The sequence below is a fragment of the Rhamphochromis sp. 'chilingali' genome (genome assembly GCF_963969265.1).
Source record: "Rhamphochromis sp. 'chilingali' genome assembly, chromosome: 10".
Taxonomy (NCBI): Eukaryota; Metazoa; Chordata; class Actinopteri; order Cichliformes; family Cichlidae; genus Rhamphochromis; species Rhamphochromis sp. 'chilingali'.
The window spans coordinates 21,509,845-21,534,474 of NC_137937.1; the positions used below are offsets into that span (position 1 = coordinate 21,509,845).

A 24,630-nucleotide genomic window follows, 5' to 3' on the forward strand; every position below is an offset into this window, starting at 1 on the left:
TAAATATGGTTGAGGAGCAGTTAAAGGAAATTCAGGTGCCTCATAGGAAAGTAAAGGCACAAATAGAGTCTGCACACTTTAAAAGCTGGTTCTGATGCGTTTGCTTTATTAACACCAATTCAAAGGTCTGAGCTCACGGTTTTTCCAATAGAGTCTGGTTACTTCACCTTTGGGTTAACTCTTAGTGTGTATGTTTGTGCAGAGCTGAACCAAAAAAAAAAAAAAAAAAAAAAAAAAAAAAAAAAAAAAAAGCGCTATTACTGCACTTCCTGTGCAGCTGTAACCCAAATTCATTCAACCGCAGGTGTGCAAAATGAAAAATGAGACTTCACAGAATCACACAATCCTACTTTAGCTTTGCACCAGCTTGAAGCTTGACCTTACTGACTGAATTCTTCACATACTAGCTTTCTAGTGTGGACGAGTCTGCAGTATCACAGTTTGCTGTGTTCACTTACAGGATATTTGGACTTTGATGTTAGCATGCATAAATATATAAAAGGCAGAAATGAGTCACATGCAAGACTTAACAAATAAGACTTTAACGCACGATGAGATGTAAATACAGTTGTCACAAGAAAGAGTTCAGTACCGTGCAAAAGCCTTGAGCACCCTCGTTTCTTTATATTTTGCTAGGAAAATGGATGCAAGGATTTCCATGCATGTGCAAACACACATGGAAATGTCATATGTAAGGCAAAAACAGAGTTTTTACAATTCTAATGAGCTCGAAAGAAAGAACTCTCTTAGGCAGCTTTTTCATTTCTATAAGTAGTCTTCAGGAATTCTTGCAGGACATTCAAAGCTCTTCTTTGGATGTTGGCTGATTTTTGTTCCATTCTCTGTCAAGATGATCCCACACTGCTTCAATAATGTTGAAATCTGGGCTCTGGGAAGGACTGATAGTGACTGGTTTGTGCTGGATTTTTTTCAATGTTTTTTAAAAAAAAAAAAACACGACTTTCAGATATTGTTCAACTCCTGAAGATAGTTTTATTTTTTCGGTGTAGTGTCACTTCTTTTTTCCTCAACTTGTCCAGCTTTCGCAGATTGTTTAAGGACATTACTTACCATGTTGAGATATGTCAAGTTTTCAGCTAATAGCTATTCAGGAAACACCTTGTGGGTGTAAAATTTTATGCCTGTCAAACTGTGTTATCTTTGCAATTTTTCGACTAAATGAAGAGGAAGAAACTGCTTTTGTGACAGGTTGCCAGTAACGAAGTGCCTGAAAATAGAATCCAAAACTCGTTCTTATCTGTAGACACAACATTGGTTCATCCCTTGAGTTGTTTGCCTTTACCCTTGAATGGCTCATAAATCAGTGTTAAGTGGTTCAACAAACAAAAATACATACTTCTGAAAATAGTTGAGATAAGAACTGGACTGAAAATGAGAGAAAGAGCAGCCAATGACTAAAGAAAACCTCTCCAGGAGGCCTGGAAAAAAAATTGCTTCTTTGGAAGCAAAAATAATGAAATGAGGGGTGGATCAAGACGTTTACACATCACATCAATGTGCCAGCTTCACAAAGTCATACACAGCAGTGATAAGGGTAAATGCATGAAGATGGCATGTTCCTCACCTCCTCTCTTGGATGATCGGGAGGATCGGGAGGAGGTGGACCACTGCTTGGTAAGTATACCTCGTGGCTGCAGAGTTTCTCCTCCTGAGCTGGGAACGACTGCTTCAGCTTCGATACAGCTGATTGCCTCTTTAACCTCCTGGTCTTTGTCTGGAGACGGTGTGCCTCCGTTGGCCTCGGTGGCCTCCTCCGCCTGGCTAAACTGAGCCATTTTCCTGGCCAGGGCCAGCTGGGTTTCCAGCTCCAGCTGCCTGATGTCTTCTATGGTCAGACCATACCACTCATCCTGCCAGCACCAGGCCTGCCGGTGGGCACGCACCATCACCTTTCTTAAACCTAGTGAAAAACAGTTGCAGAACAATAAACCCTCGCTAACACTGTAACTAAATAGGGTATCAGTAAAATGACATTTTTTTTTAAAAAAAATGCAGGAACATCTGGGACCTTCAACTCACCAACATCATGAATAAAGCGTTCAATCTTTGACTGCATGCCCCAGTAGCGGAACTCCACCTTACAGAGCTTGTAGGCACACATGATGGGGGTCTTGCCTGGGTTATTGTTGTACTCTTCTATCCAGTCGTCCCACAGAGGACCCCTCTGGGTCTTGGCTGACTTGTAAAGCCTCGGGTCTTCCTCTGATTTGTACTCATGAGCGGGGATGGGATCTGTCACTATGTCAATTGGGTCTGCAAAAGGCGATTCGTTTTCAGAGGGTAAGCTTTTATGGACTCAGGTGTTTGGAAGTTGTTGAGGCTTTACTATTACATTACGGTGTGTGCACAAGTGGGTGGAGCAGTAGTTCCGACTTGTATGAGCTTGTGTTTAACAGCTTCAAATTCTTTTTATAACTGGAATTCCAGCTAACACTATAAGATACACAGACACAAGTGATTTAAATAATTACAATAGTGGAACTGAGTCACTGCGTACCCTAAGAGCCATTCCTTTCAGGGCGTTGTTTTCACTGGGAAAGCACACTCATAACCATAGAAAAATAACAGATGCTGTACCATTAAGCTACCACAAGTGGGCCTCATCCACTGCATATCTTAGTAGCAAGAGGACAGACAGCAAAACGCCTTCAGCTTCTGAATGAGGAGATCATTACTTGCTGTATTGATTCTCTAATGCGGCCATATGCCAACACGCAGCCTGAGCTTGCTTTGTATGTGTGCAATTTGAAAGTGAAATTAGCCACATTATTTTATTATCCGAGTTTTATGTTGACACAGACGTTCGGGGCAGACGTCAAATGGTCTCACCAATAGTCCTCTGTCTTTTCTCTGCTGCTGACATGTTGAAGACATCTGCCTGGTTGCCAGTGTCGGGCTTGTAGTATGTCTCAATGTCAATAGAGAACTTCTCCACAAAGGGACAAGTGTATCTAAGGGAGAAGAAATTTAAAAAAAAGAAATGAAACAACTGTCCCAACAAAGCACCAGTGAGTTTTGTGTCTCCCTTCATTTGGACTCATTTTATATTAATAACTCAAGAGCAGAACTATTTTACTACGAGTGACAACCCCATCTTACTTTTGATTATAAAAGACACTTAAGCCATACCCATCTGCTGCATCTGCAGCAAAACTGTCACTAGTTGAATAGATGTGTCAACAGCACTTGGAGTCTATCAATATCCCGAGTGTGCAGTCAAGGGCACATCTCTTTTCAGCACCTTCACATCTTTGTTTGTCAGACCTCACACAGACAAATGGACTGACGCTCTGAAAGTGAGGGGCTGTCAACGTCTGGCTGTCTGGGAGCACTGCTGGCCATGCGCCGATCTGATGGGCTGCCTCGTAATATTCTGACAACTTGTTCATGGACTTGGAATCATCAAATTAATCACTGAATACAATTATGGCAGAAAATATTATCCTCTGCAGAACCTGGGCTAGATTTTTGTCTGTAAATGAATGTAGATCTACCGGCAGCAGCTATGTCACATGCACAAAGCATTTATACTATTAAAACAGTCTGTGTATTTCTACTACCCTGCTTTAAAGAGGTGTCAAGGTTAAAGCTAATGTTACTTTATTTTATCCAAAAGGAGAAAATCCTCCTGTTTCGACACAATGCTGCATTAAAAGTGTCGAGGTGGCCTCCTTACATCACCCAATCTCACCTGGTGCGGGTGTAAGGGTAGGCGTTCCAGGACTCCTCTTCAACCCTCAGTGCCGCTTTGGGCAAGATAGAGCGGAACCAGCTGGGAATGTGCATGCCAATATGGTAGACCTTGTGGGTGTACTGGCCGATCCCGCCCGGTCCATCTGTATACGGCTTGTTTTCTAGGATCTCCACCCCACTGCCTTCACCACAGCTCTCTTCTCTGCTCTTCTTCTGTAAGAGGAATAATGAAAGAAGAAATGCATATTTGCATATTAGTAGAAAAGCACAAAGTGTGGCGATGTTAGATGAAACAACATAGGATCATTTTTATTCTAATAATTTTTAGTAATAATAATTTCACACTAAATCTGGAACTGATGTTTGAGAACAAACAACTAAATGAATGGGATTTTTGCAGAGACAGTGAGGCATCAGTCTGGGTATGGCAATGACACACACAAAATTAATAGCTTCCTGGAAGCACCTCCAGCTCTGAACGGCATATCAGGAAGATCCGAAAAAAAGAATCAGCGTGTGGAGCCACACCTTTTCTGTATTTACATTGCAGATGCACATAAGAGGAGAAGCCGGGTGGAGCCTGCAGCTGCGGCTGTGTGAAGTCAATGGCGCAAATGTCGGGAATTGCTAGAGGACAATTTGTAATTGTGAAACTTGTGAATGAGAAAACATTAAACAGCAGAACATAGTCCAAATGCTGACGACAGACATGAGGACCATAAAAAGTCAGATTTTTGATGTATCATGTTTTTTTTCCTCTTATCAGCAGTTGTTCAGTGTTAGTATATGCAGCTTAACCTTTGTTTAACTGCGTGTTTAGTGCAGCGATGGCATAATAGGGAGACCGATTCCTCCAGTCAGCTGTGCAGAGCGAGGTGATGGAAGCAAACCAGTGAATCAGTGGAGCAGGGAAGAGGAAGCCATGAGGCATCCAGCACACTGGACCTCATTACCTTTGACAGGTCATTCATTAGCAACCCGCCCAGCTCTCAACAACCCAGACACAGCTCCAAAGACACAGCACAGACACCACCACAGCAACGTCAGACCGGCCGTACACTCAACCAGTAGGCGATGCAGAAACTCAGTCACAGCAAGTGAACAGATAATCTCCAGATTACAGTGCATTATAAAAAGCTCACTACGAAAATACAGAACAAAAATACATATCCACTGATGATGAATTTTAAGCATTTTTTAAAAGGAAAAGTCCAACCTACAAACACTACATCCCCGTGTTTGCCTGTCAAAGGCAGAGTCCCTCCTTCTTCCCTTTGTAGCGCTGGGTAATTTTCTCCAGTTCACCAGAAAAAGATCATAAAACACTGGCCAGGGCGTAGCCACTCTCATAACGGGAAGAGCGGGAACAGATAACAAGTTTAAAAATAAAGAAACTCTCAATGTAACGTTATATATTACAAAATACAGGACACTTTATTTATTCACATACAGAGGTAAAGTGTACCTTTGGAGTAAAATAAGTGTAGAAGGAGGTACCTTGATGCCCTCTACAGGGAGTTTCTCATGTAAACAGTTTTGCTTTCTTTAAACAGCCATCAAACTTTTGCGAAGTACTCACACCATGATGGCCTGCTATACATGTTTAGACCCAACTACTATGACAGGATAGGAGTCACATCCTGGCATTTTCCTCTCGCGAGGCGCGTTTCCTGCTAGAGATGCTCCTTTTTGAACGATAACTCCACAGTTGCTTATTCAAAACACGTAGGGCCTATGTGGATGAATGAGGCTCAATGAGAACTGCTCATATTTAAAATCTCACACTTTCTGTATTTTCTTATTACTGTAAATCTCCCGATTGTGAGAAGAATGTGACAATTACCGATCATATAAGAAAGTGTCATAAGGGGCAAAGGAAAGAACGTGAAAGGAGAGAGGGTGGGGCGCAGCCTGGTGAGGTGGAGATATGACTAGGCTGTCCTAAGGCCCCGGCTTCGTTTATGAGGCTTTCACAGAGGATGGATTGCAGGCGGGCGGACAGGGCTACATGCTGCGGTTGCCCTGGTAACATAAAGCAATGAAGTGAGGGTAGCCATGCTCCCTTTCCTTCCACCCCCTCTCTCAAATTTCTTCCCATCCCTTCTTCACTGCCTCTCTTTTTATCCTCCATTTCCTCATTCACTCCTTCTCGTGAACAAAACCTGACCACTGGCATGCTGCTGATGTCATGGTTGCCATAGTGACAGAAGCCTCAGCGCACCGAGTCTGTTTAGAGGCGGTTAGGTCAGGGGGAAAGGTAACTATGGGTCAATACAATGTTGGAACTCTTCGTCCTGGGATTTTGTTTACATACTTAAGAGTTCACGCGCAAAGAATTTCTTTAGTAGACTTTCTCACGTGTTCTGCCTTTGTCCTGAAAATTTGAAAGGCAAGCAGTTAAAGACTAAAAAAATATATATATATTTATATATATATATATATATTTTCTTAAAGATTAATTAACTCTTCACAAATACAATGAAGGTGAATTATGAGGTGAGGAAGAAGTGTGCCGCAGAGCCCGACATGTGCCGTCTTGAAACGTCTGCTTGCTTTGGGGCATGTCCTCTGAGTCATGTTCCCACACATCTACAACTCAAGCAGACAACCTGTCTGCTGGATACAGCATCGGGAGGACGTTTAGAAAAGCAAGCAAACATCTTTATCATCTGAAAAAAATAAACAAATAAATCTGAAATTCTTTAGAAGACGTACACACTCTTTCTACACTCATTTCAGCTTATGCAGAGAAAACCGGTAACTGGTGAGACCGTTGCAACAACCAAATTCTCTCTCTTATCCTCTCTCAAATACTCGCTCTCTCTATTTGCAATGATGTAATGCAGCTAGTGACACAGGCTGTTTTTAAAGTACACGGCAAAAACAAGGAGAGGCTTTCAGAGTCAATACAGTTGAATTAATCTCTATGTAGCCTTGTTATACCTGTGGGTGGATATTAATTTTAAACAACCCCGTCAACATCCTTATTTGGCTGTAAGATTAACAGCTGGTCTACATCATGAAAGCATCCTGGGCTTTCCTTACCCAAGTCATAAATGCTGAACCTATCCAACAAAGCTGAACCCTGAGAGATGAAGGTCACAAATAAAGCTCCCACGTTTGACTCTTAAGATGCCGATTTCTCTTGATACTTTGCTTTGAATTTACTCTGCACTCTTTGTGAATCTTATTTTCTGATAACAAAAAGCAACCAGACTCAGCAAAGAGGCAAAATGCATCGAAACTCAAAAAACCTCAACTTGATCAAACAGGTCTGTAACTTCAGCTTGCTCTGCAATGATCGTAAAACACACATTACGTAACCGTGCAGCTCAAATCCAAACAAATGCACCTAATGCCTAATATGCACATCTCTGAACTATAAATAACACTGTATTTTTACCACAGCCTGAGTCTTGGCATCAATACCTCCTCTGTGTACTGCTGGATTAAGTAAATCTACCTTCATGTACACATGCCATATGAAGAGGATATAATGCTGCACAGCAGAACTAAAGCTATTTAAATGGGCCCTTTCTGCAGGCGCTGTAAACCCTAATGCTCTAACACAGACCCTCCATCTCCAGCTAAGGGCCTGCTTTGACAAATGAAAGCAGTATGTCCATCTCCGTCGCAGCAGTGTGTGTACATGGCGTTTCATCGAGTGCAGAAACATGCGGTCTATGACAGCTTTAAACAGCCAGCTTCAGAGAGTTTAAACTGGATAATCTATCAGCACACAGGCTCTCTTTGTTTAGTTGCTCCACCAACGTCACGCATCATACGACCAATCGTTTTCATCATTGAGTATGCTGTGATTGCACACTTCAAGAACTCCCCGTGTTACTTTATCTCCTCTTTGACTGCTCGTTTTCGTCCCCTCGTTTCTGCGGTTGTTCATTTTTAGTTAGGTGCGTGTGTGTGGGTGAGGATTTGCTGGAAACCATGGTTGTGTTGCCTCACCTGTATCATATAAAGCTGGGCGATGCGGTACTCCTCCACACTCATGGGCATGGGGATGCGGTACTCCTTGATGAGCATGGTGAAGCTTGGAGAAGGGGGATAGGGGGATCAGGGAGGAGATTGACAAGGGAACGGGGGAGGGAGGGATAGAGGGAAAGGGAGGGGGAGAGAGGGAAGAAGAGACTCGGGATGCTCCTATACGAGACTTGTCAAATCACCAGCTGAAGTCCACATTGATGGCTCCTGTGGAGGTGAAAGAAAACGTAAAAAAAAAAAAAAAAACTGGGTTATGGGTGCTGCATATTAATGCAAAACATCCCATTTGTAGAGTGTGTTAGTCAAAACATATGGATAAAGTTAACATCTTAAAATTCCTAATGATTATTCCAGATTCAAAAATCAGAAAGCAGCAGTAAAAAATATCAATAACGGGCAAAACCTGTCAGCACACAGACTAAATTCTGAATCTGTCTAACTCTGCTACACACATCGGAGGACAAAGATCCCCTCTCGTGGCTCACAGGCAGATGAAGAAAAGAGCCAAAGTGTCATTCAGAACATATGCTCCGTGTAGTAGACATCTACTCCAAGCCTTGGCAATGAAGACAAGCACCGGTGTTGTGCCTCCATCCAGCATCGCAAATCCAAGTAAAGCACTTCCTAGGATAAATACTCCTTCTTATACACAGGCTACTGCGTGTGTGTTTTTGTGTGTAGGTGTGTGGCCAGAGTCTACGAAGAGCACCCATGCCTTGCCGACAGTCCCGACAGCCACCCTTTTTCTTCCAGCGGTCCAGCACCGTCACATGGGGTGCTAAGTTAGCATAAGAGGGATTACAGTAGAGTGGGAGGTATTATATAACAGTGTAAGAGCCCCCCTGTTCATGATCGAGGTTTCACAAATAAGGAATACACAAAGCATTGTTTTCAAACCACTGGGTAGAATAGGGGTAGGTGTGGGCTATACATACACAACGTGTGGGTGGCGTGAGTTGCAGAAGTCTGCTTTGACCGTTAAGGCAAGAAAACAGCTCTCCGAAGCTAAAAAAGTACAAAACAAGATCACGCCTATGCAGCACCATACTGCACTGTAGTGGAAGTTTAGCTAAATAACTGTCACAGGCATTATCTCCTTTCCAGGTTATGTTTTCAAATTCTCAAACTTGGATATTTTAACAGCAAAGATTTAAAGGTGTACTTTGATAAAGCACTTATTTGAGTCAGTTGACCCTGAATCCTCTCTTAGTTACTCTGCAATAGGCATAGGCTGCTCAGGGTTTCTCACGAGTGTATCTTCTTCTCCCTTCATACACCAGTCTGCATTTAATCATTAGTTACTATTAATCTCTGGCTCTCTTCCACAGTGCATCTTTTATCCTGTCTTTCACCCCTTGCCCCCAACCAGTTTGATTCTGCCAGAGAATTCTTCCTGTTAAAAGTTAGTTCTTCCTTCCCACTGTCCCCAAGTGTTTGCTCATTGGGGGTCACTGGATAGTTGGGGTCTTTACCGTGCCATATATATAGCACCTTAAGCGAGTGTAATGATATAAATAAAACTGAGTTTAACTGAAATTTAAGATAAAGTTCAGCCTGTTTTCAGATAGGTCAGGTGAAAGCACATTAGGCAGGATCTTAGTTATGCTGCCGAGGAGACTATAGTGCACAACACCATCCTGACGCTGCTGATTTAGCTATTTAGCCAAATGTGACCACACAGTCTTGCATAACCTTAATATTTACCAATTTCTGAACTATGGAAGCTATTGGACCTTGCTCAGGAATGCGTCCATTCTGTGTAATCACTCTAATCACATCAATATCCCCCCTGCGTCACTTATCCAACAAACAAAGGCCAGGTTTGGTCGAACCAACAGACCCATTCCCTCCAATGATTGAATGTTTGAATGCCGCTAAAGAAAAGCTTTTATCTATTGACTTTACTGAGGCTGGAAAGAAGACGCAGCCTGACCGACTTCACATCTGGAACAGCAGCTGTTTACTAAAATATTAGGAAGTGTTCTGCTTCTATACATTTTTTTGTGATTTCTTTACAGTGAAGAACAAAGCATTGACAAAATCAGAGCAGAACACCACATTTTGCTGAAAATAACTGCACTCTTGGGGGGATGCTAGAATAAAACTAGGCTACATGGAGAGGCCCAGAGGAAAGCCTGCAGCTCTGGAGCCCAAGGAGTCTTTAGAAGTTAATCAATAAGGATAAGCACTTTGCACTAACAGCCTCAAAGTAACATTTACTCCAAGCATGATTTAAAAATCTGGCAACACTGTTAATGCAGATGCATTTATTGATGCAAGAAATGAGTCTGAGTATTTTCTCTTGACCACAGATTATGGATGTATTAACTGTACTGATTTGGAGGTCATTCAGTCTGACAATGATAAGACTACTTCTTTTACTGTCTGCTGTCTACTATTGCTTTATGAATCAAAGTTCAGCCCTCAACGGCCAGCCTACACACACACGGAAGTGACAGCAGGTATGCAAATACCACAACAAGGACACAGCAAACAAACAGAAAGCAAGAAAAACCAGCAGGCAGCTCAACAGAGGGACCCTGTCCACCCAAAGCAGAGCTCTGTCCGACAGCATGTGTTCAGAAGCTGTTGTGATGATGCTCTGCAGGGATTAGCAGCAATACTGATGCAGGTTAGTTATGTCACTATTCTGCAGGATTACAGCAGTATTGCTACTGGTGAGCATTGCACAAAGCAACCATTCCCCACCATCTTGATTACTCAATTAAATTCAGTCTTTAAAAAAAAAAAAAAAAAAAAGTAACATACAAGCTAAATTCTGTTTTGTGCACATAATGAAAGTAAGTACTCGTATTTGGCTTAAGTCTGATTTTATATACCAGCAAATGTGAGTCATATTTATGCCTTGTTGGGCAGAAACTAGGAAGTTATTTCCACCCTCTATAATCTGCGGTTCCAGCTTAAAATATGTTTTTCCTTCTTCTTCAGTAAAACGTTTGGTTTCAGTGGAAAGCTTATGCACCACTTTCCAGCACCTGTCTCCTCTTGTCCGGCTGCAGTTGTGTAAACTCAGTGAAGCAACAATCTCACATGGACACACCCAAACTTTATACACATTTGACAGCATACATCTTGTATTGTATATTTATGTATTGTGTCTGCGGTTGTATTGACTACACATTATAAGGCCTCCTGAATTAGCTAATTTAAGACCAGGTGACTGTTCCACAAATACAGGCATTACGTTTCACTGCAGATAGAAAGCTTTTTTTTTTTAAAATAAAAAAATAAAAAGGAAAGTCTTTCCTCCTGCTGGTTTAAACCTGTGATTCTCCAACTTTCATTTTTGACTGATGCAGATGCAGTGCACAGCACAGGACCGGTAATGTACGATTCACCAGCAGACTCGAGAGAGTACTGGCACCATGCTTGACCCAGAAAAAAAAGCACTCTCACACACAGAGCTTAAAAATAGCCTGGTCACAATAATCCAAGCATACGCAAGCAGAGTGCTTGACGTTGTTTGTGCAGAGAATATGCTCATTCCCTTCTAAAAATACTGTCTCTGCCCCCCTCTAGGCAGTGACGCAACAGCAGCACAAGCCCATGCACAGCGCTCATCACAAAGCAGCCCCCAATGTTCCTGCTCCTGTTTCGACAAAGCTGAAGACAGCGATAGCTACAAGACACTTTGAGTGGGATTGCCTTTTGTACCTCTTCCTGCTACCGTTTCGTGATCCTGTGCGGCCAGCATACACCCTGACGTGCACAATGCTACATCAAAGTGTGATGAGCCATCGAAGGTATAAAAAATTTTTTTTTTAAAAATGCAATCCTCCAGGCAGGAGTGTTATTGTACCAAGTGATTCATTTTTTCCTTTTTCAAAAGGTGAATTAGACACTAAAAATCAGCGTCAATACAGAAACGTTCCAGGTAACATGATGAATAATACAAGAGGAGCCATAAGGGTGACGCCTTTAATCATGGCTACATCTGTCTGGCTACAAAAGCCTTTCTCAACAAACAAGTGTGGAGAGCGCTGCACATCTGGTTACGTCTAACCACTGATAAGTGACATAAACAGACGAAACCTGCTTACTCCACAGAACACAGACCAGCATATCCTTCGGGTCGATTGCTTTGACATAAACATGAAATGTGCCTTTCACTCTTGGCTTTCCTTGCCACTCCACACTGTCCTTCTGTTGGGTCTAAACTCAGACCCCGCTGTATCCAAGACTTATTCCCATGAAAGAAAAGCAAGGCAACAGTGTTCGATCGATTTCTTGCGCAAGGGAGGCCTCTCGTCTGTGACCAGCACGTTGAAATGACCACACTGGTGGCCTCCTCTCGCCGCCTTTTATTGACAAACTTCAAACAATAGTTTACAAAACACCTCCCCTTGCAACCCCCCTTTGGTTACAAAGACAAGGCACTGTATGTAAATGTATACACTGAGTGTGTGTGTGTGTGTGAGAATGTGTGTGTGTTATGTGAGAATGTGTGTGTGTGTGTGTTGGTCAAAGGGTCATAAAACCTAAAAGCAGGAACAACATCCTTGGTCATAAAGAGGGTAGTCTTCCCCCACACCCAATGTATGGTTTACCAAAGATAACACAGTGAAACCATACAAAGGGTAGGAAGCTCTACCAAACATCAAACAGATCTTCAAGTTAGGATGTATCTACAATAAAACCTCCCCCAGCACAGAGTGGCTGGAGAGGTGGTCAGGATCAAAGGAATGGCTTTGATCCTACTGCTTAAACTAAGACTATACAAATTTAAGAAACACAATGGCGACATTCAACAATTAGACTTAACACCTTCACTCTCATAATGGAAAGTGGCATGACTTAATCTGTCCAAAGACATGATATATGCACAGTAAACAGACAGATCCCCAGGACAGAGAGCAGCAGCTGGGCCTTGCTGTCAAACACGGAGCAATACCGAGAGGGCAGTGGTGACTCACTGGAGGCTTTTCCCAAAGGCTGCAATGGTGGCGCTCCTTTAAATTTAGCAGTGTTTTATAGAGCACAGTGCTGAGGCTGCGCACCAGAGAAGGCGGTAAATTCCAGGGATCGGTGGCTCACGTGACCGTTAAAATACAAGTGGAACATATTAGCCTCCCGGCTTGCCTGAAATACAGCAGATCGGTTTCACACTGTTGCTCTCGTATCACAGAGGCAACCTCGGTTATGGCAACTGCCTCAGCTTGTGATAAGAATCCTTGATTGAGTTGATGGGCTTACCGACCAATCCAGTTAAAATGTCAAGAGGCTTAAGACAAATGTATTCGTGCTGGGCCGTAAACGCACACAAATGAGGGAGTTTACCATCCATCTACGAGCCTAAAGAAGCCTTTGGGCTTATTTCGAACTCTAACTTCAGTCTCAAACATACTGAGATTATAAGGTGAAGGGTCTAATGAGGGCAAAGAATGAAGAGTATTTATCAGATAAACAGTATTTTTGTGACAATACACCCAACAAAACCCACCCCCTTTAGGCACCAATAAAGAAATTTAATAAAACACACACACACACACACACACACACACACACACACACACACACACACACACACACACACACACACACACACACACGCCGAGTTTTACCTTGCTTGATTTCAATACAGCACTGGAGTAGTGAGCAAACATTGAGCCTCTCTCTTTAATGAAAAAGCCTTTTTTTTTTTTTCTTTTTTTAAATATGTGACACCACACAATGCACAGCTCAAACAAAAGCAAAGCAAGAGCATTATGATGGTTCTTTAGTTAGCCTCAGTTTAAAAGAAGTCTGATGCTGACTTAAGATGAGAGAATCAGTTTCATATGGAAAAACAAAACAAAGTGTGAGTAATCACCTTTGGAAGCCGTGTTATAAGCTGAAAAAAAAACAAAACAGTATAATCTTGTAAAAATAAAGGGGCCAAATAATGGTGAGTCATCTTGTTCTTATACAGTAAATACAATGAGCGCCGTATGCATTCTGAAACATATCCATCACCCTTTCCCGTCCCTCAGGTCCACAATCTTCCACAAACTATGAAGGTGGGAAGCACAACCTGCCCTTGTTCTTTACTCATCATCACAGCACAAGGGGAAAGCTAAAAATACTTGACACCCTGTGAGCATCTCCTGCATTGTGTTCCTCCTCCTCCTTCTCGTCCTCTACCTCCTACAGTAGCCCTGCAAGTATGATCTGCTTCTAAAAATGAGCCTGCACAGGGAGGGAATGAACGAGAGCAAAAAGAAATCGAGCTCAGGCACAGCTGAACATGGTGTCGTGAAACTGCAGTTTGATTACCACAGAGAAAGGGATTTGTTAACACGAACAAACAAATGAATAATCTTCTATTAACTGTGAGTTTTAGTTTTAGTGTGTATACCCACTTGGAAGATATCTAAAAACAAACAAAAAAAGCCAATATACATTTAAAGAGTGTCATAACTGCTCATTTGATGTGAAAAGCTCTCCTTGTGCAACATACAGAAGAATTAGATATTAGAAGAAAGCCACACCTGTTGCAAAGATATCTGCCATTTTTGCAAGATCTCGAGGTGAACATGATTTTAATCTAAAGCAGATCATCTAATTTAACAGAGTGCAGGAACCACTGGAATATAGGTTTTACATTTGACACCCGCATCATGTAATTAAAATTCAAAAATAAATAAATCGGGTGCTTAGTGATCGCTGAGAACTTTAAGCCCCTTTAATAATTGGAGCCATTGTTTTCTTATGCCTCAGTGGTGCTCGTCAACGCCACAGTGGTCCAAAATGGGCCCGTTGCATACCAACACCATCTCTAACCAACCCCACGCTTCACTCAGAAATCCAAAATTAGATGACCTTATATGAAAATTGCACTTGGATTAATCAGTTACGTGCCAAGGTTAAACGAGGATCTTCCCTTGCTGTCATTCTCTGAAAGTGCTCAGCGAGCCTAAATGAGCTGCGTAGAGAGAGCGTGTTATATAACTCAGCAGATACAGAAAAGGAAAGCGTCGCTACGCTCGCATTTTGCCCATTCCATTAACTAATTCATGTAGCCCAGCAGACCAAAAGGAAAGGAAATGCTTTGGTGCATTTAGACAATCTCTCCAAAACATTCTCATCAGTCACTCTTCGAGTGTTTGGCAGCAACAAGACGCTGATTCAAATTAAGGCCTTCTTGCTAATGTGGAGACTATTGCAGAGTGCATGCTTACCAGTGCCACAAAGGCTTGGACGGATAACAACAAATGAATTTCCATTATCACTGCCACTCTCTGTCTCTCACAACAGTGAGAAGCAGCTTTGGTTATGTGGCATACGACAGCGCTGTGGCTGAGATTCATTACTGCGCTAACACCTACACTATAACTCTATAAAAGAATGTGGGCACATGCGTGTGTATCGCAACCTGCAGAGAGGAAAGTGAGCGCTTGATATGAAGCGTTTAAAAAGACGCTGAAACATCTGCAAACTGCAGAAGCAGCAGGGCTACGAGTAAAATATTTATCAGTTGTGATAGACAACAAAGGTCGTGGTCACTGCAAAAGTATAGAAGCATATAAAGCTTAAAGGCAAGTGTAAACAGAAATCATTGTGCCTTGCCTGGGGTCTATTTTTAGTCTCTCACATTTAAAAAGAAAAAAAAATGCAACATTCTGTTTTTTGAATGACAATGTCACAGAAGAGAAAGAAAATGCATTACACTCAACAAAACTTGAGAAGAAAAATGTTTTGCCTTAGGCCAAAATGTATTTTCTTTCCTGCCCCTTTATCCTCTCCATCATTGCTTGAACAGGGGGTTACCATGGAGACACAGAGGGGCCTTTCCTTATTGGTTGCCAAGATGAAGTCAGAGTGACGGGGGAAAGTAGAGACCAGACGCTGCCGGGGCTGATACTGGTTTCTCCCGTTTCCCCTGTCTCCACTTTCACTTTTGTCGGTCTCTTTTCCCTCCTGCCGCAGCTCATTTCCACGGCAATCTGCTATAGAAGCCTCATCGATTCATACAGCAACCCGAAATATCTGCAACTGTGTCAGCATGCAGGATTTAAATGTGGCCCAAAAAAACAAAAACAAAAACAGAAAAACAAAACATCAAATAGCCAAGAAAATTCACGATAAGACTTGAAAATCCTTACATGCTGGTTCAAGACTAGTTTCCTTCTGCGTCTACTGTACTATGCTTAAAATTAATAAAAAAAATTAAATAGACACGCATGTTACTTCCTGCAGCACATCAAGGGTTGAAAGGTGGCCTATACCCTGTCAGTTTAATGCTAGTTCTCTTTGTGAAGTTTAAAATTAACCAAGTAAACCACTGACAGATCCTCTTTCAAAAACAGCAGTCAGTTACAAGAAAGTGGAAAGAAAAACAAACTCTCTGTGCCAGCTTCACACACTAGCTTAGAGGAAAGTGGATCCGAAAACCTCTCTGTGAATCGAGGACACAGAAACTAAAAGTGTGCAAAGTTGAAATGGTGTACCTACTAAAACAGACTGGTTTTGAATGTTATGACAGTTTAATCCCTCACAAGCCCCTCATATCAAACTAAAGTCTTATTTGGCCAAGTGCATAAAGTCCAAGCAATTCACAAAAAAGGGAGGACAAATCTGATCTCAACTCAATTATCGACACCAGTCTCAGTCGGTGCTTTGGTCTGTATGCCAACCTTGTACTTTCTGGGTTACAACTCAAATCACTGAATCATCACCTTCAGTGTGCGTCACTGCTCATTTCAAGGTTACTGTGCATAAAGCACATTTAAAAGGTCAATGATAAGAAAGCTGCTCATAAAAAAAGCCCAAGGTTACAGGCTGCCCTTTGGTGAAATACCTTAAACCCCTTTATGTAGCACAAATAACGCAGCCTTCCAAAAAGTGCTCTACCCACTCACCAAAGAGTGAAGCAGCTTCTTCTACTGACCATAAAAGGCCATTTTCAAAGATGCTCTTGGTAAGTGTCTGTGGCTAACACTGCAGCGGGTTGTGAGGTCAGCTTTCCAGCCTTGTGGAAAGCCTGGTTATGGGATTTTCTTATCAGAGCAAGGGCTATAAAAAAATAAAAATTAAAAATAAAAAAACCCCACAAATTCTCTAACTTCTCCCTTTCTCTCTCACACAGGCACACAACTCTGAAAGAAGGAAGACGTGGCACTTTGTCTGCCACGTAAGAACGGGCAATACAGAGAGGCCGCCCGAAAAGAAAAAAGCCTGTACAGTGAGAGCAAAAAAGTAAGCGTGAGATGCTGAGTTAGGGTCCAAAGGGGTCTATTTTTAGGTTCAGAAAAATCAGGTGTCTCTGACCAGTGGAAAAGAAAGAGGAACATGGGTAAAGTGACATGAACCAGCGCTGCTGCTTTCATTTTACGAAGTCCATGTGACTCAGAGCGCTGCGAGGGCTCAGGGCAGAACCAAAAAAAGGAAACAGATATAAAATGGCACTTATGCATCATACTGATGTAAAAGCTGCAGAGATAAATACTTACATTTCTAAAATATGTGAAATAAACATGGCTGACTCATAACTAATGTGGAGATAGAATAAGGAGGCGTGAAAAAGTCCACTGACGAGCACTTTCTTAATGGTGAAAGCAGCATTTCTAATTCACAGCTGACTGTGATCCTTCGTCGCTCGATTTACTTTCCCTCCCAGAAGCAGATCGTTCTGCCTAAGAGCTAAAAGGTTTCCCGGCACAGAGAGCATGTGCCAGACTGCCTTGATATCCCTTCATCTACAAGGTTGATGATTATGGCCAGGAAAAAAAATAAAACATGCCAGCCCTCTTAGAGGATGTGCATAAACTCGATTTATCTTCCAGGAAAAATAAAGCTCGAGAAAGGACACAGGAAGGTGGACGATTTCTATAAAAAGACTTCGGCTCTTCTTTGGAGTCTGCCCACACTGCGAGAAAAACTTGTGTCCAAATGAAGGAGGACATGGAGCAGACGCGTGCAAAGCGTACGCCTTTGTCTCATTTCCCAGACAACGCCACTGTAGGAGCATTAGCAATGATATGCCATTCATCAGCCGGCTCATCAGGGATGCGTGGGGACAGGTTGTACCCCTGTTGTCCCTGTCAACAGCTCAACACCAGCATTAGCATCACCTGTTTTGTTTAAGAGAGCTGAGGGTGGGAGAGCGAGATGGGGAAAAAAAAAAAAAAAAAAAAAAAAAAAAAAAAGGGACAGAGTCTGCGGAGCTCGAAGTGCAGGGAAAACACAGTGTTCCCTTCAGTGCTTGGCCAGCACCCAGGTACATGATGGAAGCTCATCTGAAGTACTGTCATGATGCGTGATTGTCCGCTCAAGATGAATTAAAAGAAAAATTAGACCTTGAAATAACCAGCCAGCTGGCAATGTGTCCCTATGCTCCCATCAGAAATTGTAAGAGATGTTTGTTTTTTGTTTTTTTAGGAGTGCATCAAATCCCTGCAGGTTCCTGAATGATTGAAAGGGCACAGATGACAGCATTTAGTTTCTGGTTAGTGAAATTGACTGAATATCCTTCGGGATGCACTGCAAAATCTTTTGCACGACTTTAAAAAGGGACACACAAGCTATTATGAACATACGATTGGAAAATGATTGTATTTATCTCAAACGGTCGGTGAGGAAAATGGATGATGACAAACCCTCCAGTTTTACAGAAAAAAGTATAATAAGAGTATATGTGTAAGTAGTATATAAATAATTGCTGGATTCCTTTCTGTGATTAGTGACCTCATTTGTTGCCTGAATAAAAAATAAATAAAAAAGATTCTTCATTTAAAGCCTCTGGGGCACTTACCCACTGAAACCATGAGAGCTCTGCGTTAAGTCTGCATTGCTGCAGACGTGGCCTTAGGTAATTAAATATCCCTCAGTGCTGTGAGATTAAACATGGTTTTACAAATAAAAGCAGGGGGAAAAAAACAAAAGCGAAGATAAGTACAAAAGGGTAACCCAATACGACTGATACAGGAAATAATTTTACATGAAACCAGAAGAATGCAGAATGTGGTATTTTACACATCTTGTTTATTTATTCGTGAACAATTTCTTTTAAGTTTTGCTTATTTTTTTTTTATTTTTTTTTTTTGGGGGGGGGGGGGGGGGGCACAGATCCTACTCACACAACAAAGAGTAAAGTCGCTGGAATCACATTCCTCCTCATAACTTTACGCCCATGGGGCCTCTTGCACTCATTCACCCCCCAGGCAACGTCATTTAAGTGTGTGAGAGTTTAGTGCTTACACCATAAGAGTGGAGACTGCAGGGGGATAAAAATTGTTACAGCATAGTACTGGGATATTATATAAATAAAAGGTTAACCAAAATATTGATATTTTATTTTAAAAAAAAATTTTTTTTAAAAACTCAAGAATACTACAAACAAGAAGGCTCATCTCATGCACCACCATCCTCAGATAACGTTAGCCTAACATTGAACACGCTTAGCTTGACAAAGATACATCCTAAGTGAGAGCTAGCTAATGGCTCAGTCACAGAAGTAAGTAGGACAGGAATTTCCTTGCACCTACCAAAAATAAATGCATAAATAAAAACTTTTGGTGAGTAAATATTTGCCCAGAGTTTGAGGGTGTTGCACACTCTCAACCACTTTTAATCGCAAACCGACAGGAGGCAGAAAGCCTGCCTCCTATCAGACCAGTTGCAGTGTCACTTAGACTGACTACAGTCACTCTTGCAGAGCTCGTCAAAGGCTGACAAATAGTTGCAATTTAACTTATAAAGACTGATTGCTATCAGCCTGAATGCGTCAATAAGCACAACTTGAGGGGACTCGACTGGCTGCCAGCTGGTCGTTTTCTGGTTGTATTCGTGCAGAACAGGAAGGCTGCCGAGCACATATTTAACAGTTAAATGTGAATATCTGTCTAAGTAGACAGCAACAGATGAGTACATTTCAACAATTTGTCAGATATTTGCTGTATTATCAGAACCAGATTGCAATTAATTGCCAATTTAAGACTGACATTAGACTGATGGCAGACTGTCTTATGGTAACATTTATGGCAGGTTTTAGCGACAGTGTGCTTAACAATCTCATTTTGTAGCAAAACAAAAACAAAAATTATTGGGTAAAACAGATTGACCAAGTTTAACTTTGTTTAACTTTGAGTATGTAATTTGCAGATGAAAAAAGCTGATAAATTGCAATATGTGTTACTGCATACTGCAAAATTTTATATTGCAATATTATTGTACTGTGAGCGCAGTATTGTGTAGTATCTGGCGATTCCCACTTCTACCAAACAGTGTGCATTAAAGTATTTTTTTTTTTTTTCCACTTCTTTTGCTAGGTGTGTCAAAAACATCACCCAATCACCTGCCATGTATATATAAACCCCACCATGCAAACAGTAGACCAGCTGCCATAGGCGCAATGCTTGAGTAACATAACAGCGTTCAGTGCACAACTAATTTAAGTCAGAGAGAAAAATGTAGGCAAGGAGTACCGATAACAGGTCACAACATATCGCACAACGCCAGAGCATGTCAACAAAGGGGTGCCGAAACTCCTTGAAAAGTTACTGTGGTGATTGCACTGTATTTAAGGTCAGTTTTGCAGTACTATACACGCAAATTTTTCTGACATTTTATTTGGCTATTTCCAAAAATACTCTTCAAACCGCGCGTTAATCAGTGCAGCAAATACACAGGAGTCAGTGGACTCCATCTACATCCGATCATGAATTTGTTTCAGTTAAGCGTCACCCAGACATCATATCAGTACAAAAACAATCACTGACATCATCATCATCCTTCATGAGTACTAAAATCACCACCCTTTCTTAAAACAAAAAACAAACAAAAAACCCTCATCTTTAAAAGTCAAGTCCCCATTTAGTAAAATATATTTATTTGACAAACCCACCTAGAATAACAGCTGAGGGCTAGTTAGCTGCTAACCAAACAGTCATGTCCTCTCAGACAATAAAAAAAGACCACAGGATATTTTAAAGAGCTTCCTTGTTAAAGATCAGACACTTAACAGGACTTGTACTCAACTAATAAAATCCCCTCCTGTGCCGAATGTACAAATATAAAACGGTCTCTAACAATGGCCAAAGAAATTAAACTAAAGAGGCACGACTCTGTTCATGACAAACATCATGACAACCACCATAAGGGAAAAGACTTTAGAATATAGAGTCTGAGATTTAAAAAACAAAACAAAACAAAACAAAAAAAACACCAGTTTGTTGGGTGAACCGTGTTTAATGCTTTTATTATCTTTCTTTAATCTTATTTGACCAGATGAAATCCCACGTAACATGCCAAGCTGCAAAATAAATTGACTTTTCTAATGCTAACAGAAAGCTGGCCACTGCAACTACAATTCAGCAGTGAGCTCCAGAGAGAGTATATGCACTGAGTTTGACCATTTTAAATAGTGAATAAAATAAATGAGGAAGTCGGGGAAACCGCAAATCTACAGCTGCATCCTTTTAACCATTATATGAGATTATACTGCTAACTTGGCTTTGGTAAGAGTGGCAGTAATTGCATTATGAGGTGGGTGGCAGGTCTACATAAAAAGCAGAGACTTTACCTCTTCCTCTGCTTAAAAAAAGAAAAGAAAAAAAACAAACAAATTGGAGAACTGAAGAAACAGTCCGATATTACACAACAGCTCGGTTTTTGGGGATTTTTCTCTCTTTGAAAAACAAGTGGCAATGCAGCAAGTGGGTTAAGAAAACATCAGATTACACAAACCTGTAAAGTCAGTGCACGCATCTCCAGAGCAACATCTAAAGACGCACCGTTTGAATATTTAACCTTATTAGCCGCCGCTCGCATCGCTCCTTTTGCTGTACGAACCTGTCGTTTCTTTCCTCTTCCTGTGCCAGTGATCTCATCCGATAATCAGCTCAAACGGTACACACGTGGAACCAAAAGATGTGGTGAGCAGCAGCATACGTCATTCAAACTTACACTGGCAGGAAATGCATCTTTTCTTCCTCGCTCCACTAAATTCAGTTACTTAATGACTGTATGCTTGTTTGTCATCTTATTAACGGCGGGATTATTGACTTATGCTGCAGGACAAACTCCAGCAAACCGAGGGTTAATGTGGGAGCACGGGCGATTTGCCACATGGAAGAACACACGCACACACGCACAAAAAAACCAAATAGATACCACACCACTATGAATACTCAAACAAGGCTGGGGACACATGCTCGAAAGCTACAGGCTCCTCTATCAGGAATTTTCCACTCCACCGTCACTCAGATATACAGCATACATTTGCAGTGTTTCCTCCTGAGCATCAGGAGGTTGTCAAGCTGTATAATGTTAGTGGAGCAGTGCGTAATTTGAGCCTTGGAAAAGAGGCGGGAGCAAATATTGGCACGGATATGAATTTTTATCATTCTTCAATTAGCTCATCGCAGTACCCCCCCCCCCTTTTCCACCCCCCTCCTTTAAAAGCAGCACCAGAACTGCTTTAATTCAACAACAAGTTGTGAACAAGCCACACAAGAAATCACAACTGTACAGACAACGGGCTGATTCACAATCACCTCCACTCTTTCTCCTTCGGTGCCTGTTTGTGTGATGTGTTATATTTAAGAGAGGCACCTGAGAGTAAAAGAGCTATCAGGTTTCAGAAGCCTGTCAACCGCTCTCTCATAGTCTCTCTGTCTCTGTGAACGCTCAGAAACACATCAGTAATTGTGCTTCTCGTCTAAAAAAGAAATGGATTAAAACCTGAAAATAATATCTGCAGGTCTGTGTACAAAACAAGCTTCACAAAACAAACAACCCCCCCCCCAATAATTATATAACAGTAATAACTTTTACATATTCACTGGGCTACAGCTGCATATGAATTTGTCATCCAGGAGCTGCAACTCTGGGTTTTCAGCAAATAACTCATACAATATTTATACTTAATTAATATTTAAAGTCCGTTAAATGACTTTGTTACTTCAAATGTTTGTGAAATGAGATTCTGGAGGTGCTTTTCTGCGGGAAGGGAAACGTCAATTCTCAGTGTTAAATGTGCTCATAACAACTGAAGCAAATTTAAATATTAAAAAAAAAAGAAAAAAAAAAGCATGCGCTAGAGTCCACTAGCGATCACATCACAATGGAACAACAGAAGCCAACGCCCATCTATGAACATGGCTTTCATTTTTGACGTCAGCTACACACACACGTACGGTTTTGTGACTACTGCTTACACATTTCTGAAGCTACAGTGGTGACGCAAATGTGTAAACACCACCCAGAGTCCACTGTTTGAGCTACGTTACACATCTGTATGTAAACATTTGTGACTGTGTTTTTTTCATACATCCACACAGACTTAGAGAGCCAGTTTCCCAAAGATGGATTAAGCCTAGGCTGACATTATAAGCACATTTCAAAGTGAATATATCTAGAAAAAGCAGCTTAATCCTTTTCAAGTAAACCTGCCCAGGTACTCTAAATTACCTTTTTTTGGTACATTTTCCAAAATAGATGTCTCAGAAGCCCATTTTGCAGGAGTTAACCAGTTTGCCTTTTTCAAAAGAGGTAAACATGGCACCAAACTACCAGTACAGTCATTAACATGTTACTTGGTCTCAGTGTCAACACTCACAGATGTACATATATACTCCCAGCACACATCTATGTAGACAGGTTAGGACTAATGAGAATTTGTGAGCTCCTGTGAGCTGTCTCAAAGACATTTTTAGTCTTGTCTCTACCTTTCAGCATGTCTGCAATGCTGCAGAACCTGCTTGAGGGAACTACCCACAATTCACAGTGTACTAGTTACAGGAATGTGGAAGAAGACAGGAATCAGTCAAGACAAAAGATGCATCCAGCATGAAGTCTGTGCAGGTCTTTGCTCTTATAAAAGGCAGAGATGGTTTTTTGCCAGGATGAAATGGGATTTTTTTTTTCTTTAAAAAACAAAATAACAAAATAACCCAAAAAACAAAAACACAGTATTGTGCACTTCTTCCGCTGAGCACGAGTCCCCATGCAGTCTTGTACTCGTACTCTTGTACTTGTATTTTTAATGAGCAAACAGGTTATGCAAACAAACAGAGAGCTCGGTTAAATCAAGCTGGCCACTGGAATATGAAAACCATCAGTACTTCAGCGAGCTGCAGAATCAAACACTGTTGATACACAGACTCATTGTAGCAGAATATCACAGTTATCTTTGGTGACTACAAGGTGAATATATAAAAAGACAAAATATTGTCTAAACCTCATGTCACCATACAATTACACTTCCGAATCATCAGCACGCCCTTGACCACATACCACATGTGCATGTTTGTGAGCGAATGTCTGTCGGGGAAGAGGGAAGGAAGTCAATAATTTCTTTTTTATAAAAAATAAAAAATAAATGGTTTCTTAAGATGCTGTTACCTTCACAGCATCTTAAAAGGTCATAATCATATCTTAAAGTTCACATTTAACTTGTGAAGAGAGTGACGTGCAGTTGCATGAGCGAGATTTGATTTCTCGGCCGTAAATGATGCTTGTGTTGTAATCGAGGGACTGTGCGTCAGACACGTCGCTTTTAATCATTAGAAAAGTACTTCAGTGACTGACAAGCGGGCCTCATGACACTAATGAATGGCAGCTGTAACAATCCGCATCAAAAGATGCAACGCTAGTTTCAGATTAACAAACAGATGTTGGTCTAAAAAGTTTCAACCACAAGGGACCTAGATGAGAATTACGTGCCAAAACCCACAGAATGCCTGTAATCTTTGTCAGCTACACCTGCAGTGGACGTACCGCTCAGATTTCTGCTGCTTTCATTGTACTTGAATGAGACACCCAAAAATGAGACAGCCAAAAAAAGGTTTAAGATTACAGAGCAGCTTGTGCCGAGCATGTTACACAAATTTTGGGGCTTGAAGGAGCGGGATGCAGGTTTTAACATGTCAAGGAAAAAACAAAAACAAAAAAGCTTCCACCCTGTTTCAGAGCACACTG

The 24,630-nt window shown here is 41.4% G+C and overlaps 1 protein-coding gene across 8 annotated transcripts in view; it reads right to left on the bottom strand.

Annotated features, from left to right (window-relative positions):
• LOC308403828 (membrane-associated phosphatidylinositol transfer protein 2-like) overlaps window positions 1–24,630 on the bottom strand; it is a 44,513-nt gene that overhangs the window by 17,778 nt on the left and 2,105 nt on the right. For 5 of the 8 annotated variants that reach the window (XM_080893594.1, XM_080893593.1, XM_080893597.1 and 2 more), the window contains exons 2-6: window positions 7,678–7,920; window positions 3,713–3,927; window positions 2,851–2,972; window positions 2,041–2,274; window positions 1,586–1,921 (exon numbers count right to left, since the gene is read on the bottom strand). In XM_080893594.1, the coding sequence (XP_080749720.1) occupies window positions 1,586–1,921; window positions 2,041–2,274; window positions 2,851–2,972; window positions 3,713–3,927; window positions 7,678–7,755 (985 nt within the window). In that variant the 5' untranslated portion in view covers window positions 7,756–7,920. Of the gene's footprint in view, window positions 1–1,585; window positions 1,922–2,040; window positions 2,275–2,850; window positions 2,973–3,712; window positions 3,928–7,677; window positions 7,921–11,774; window positions 12,496–21,396; window positions 21,418–24,630 lie in introns of those variants that run through there. The other 3 variants (XM_080893595.1, XM_080893600.1, XM_080893596.1) reach the window with 2 other exon arrangements.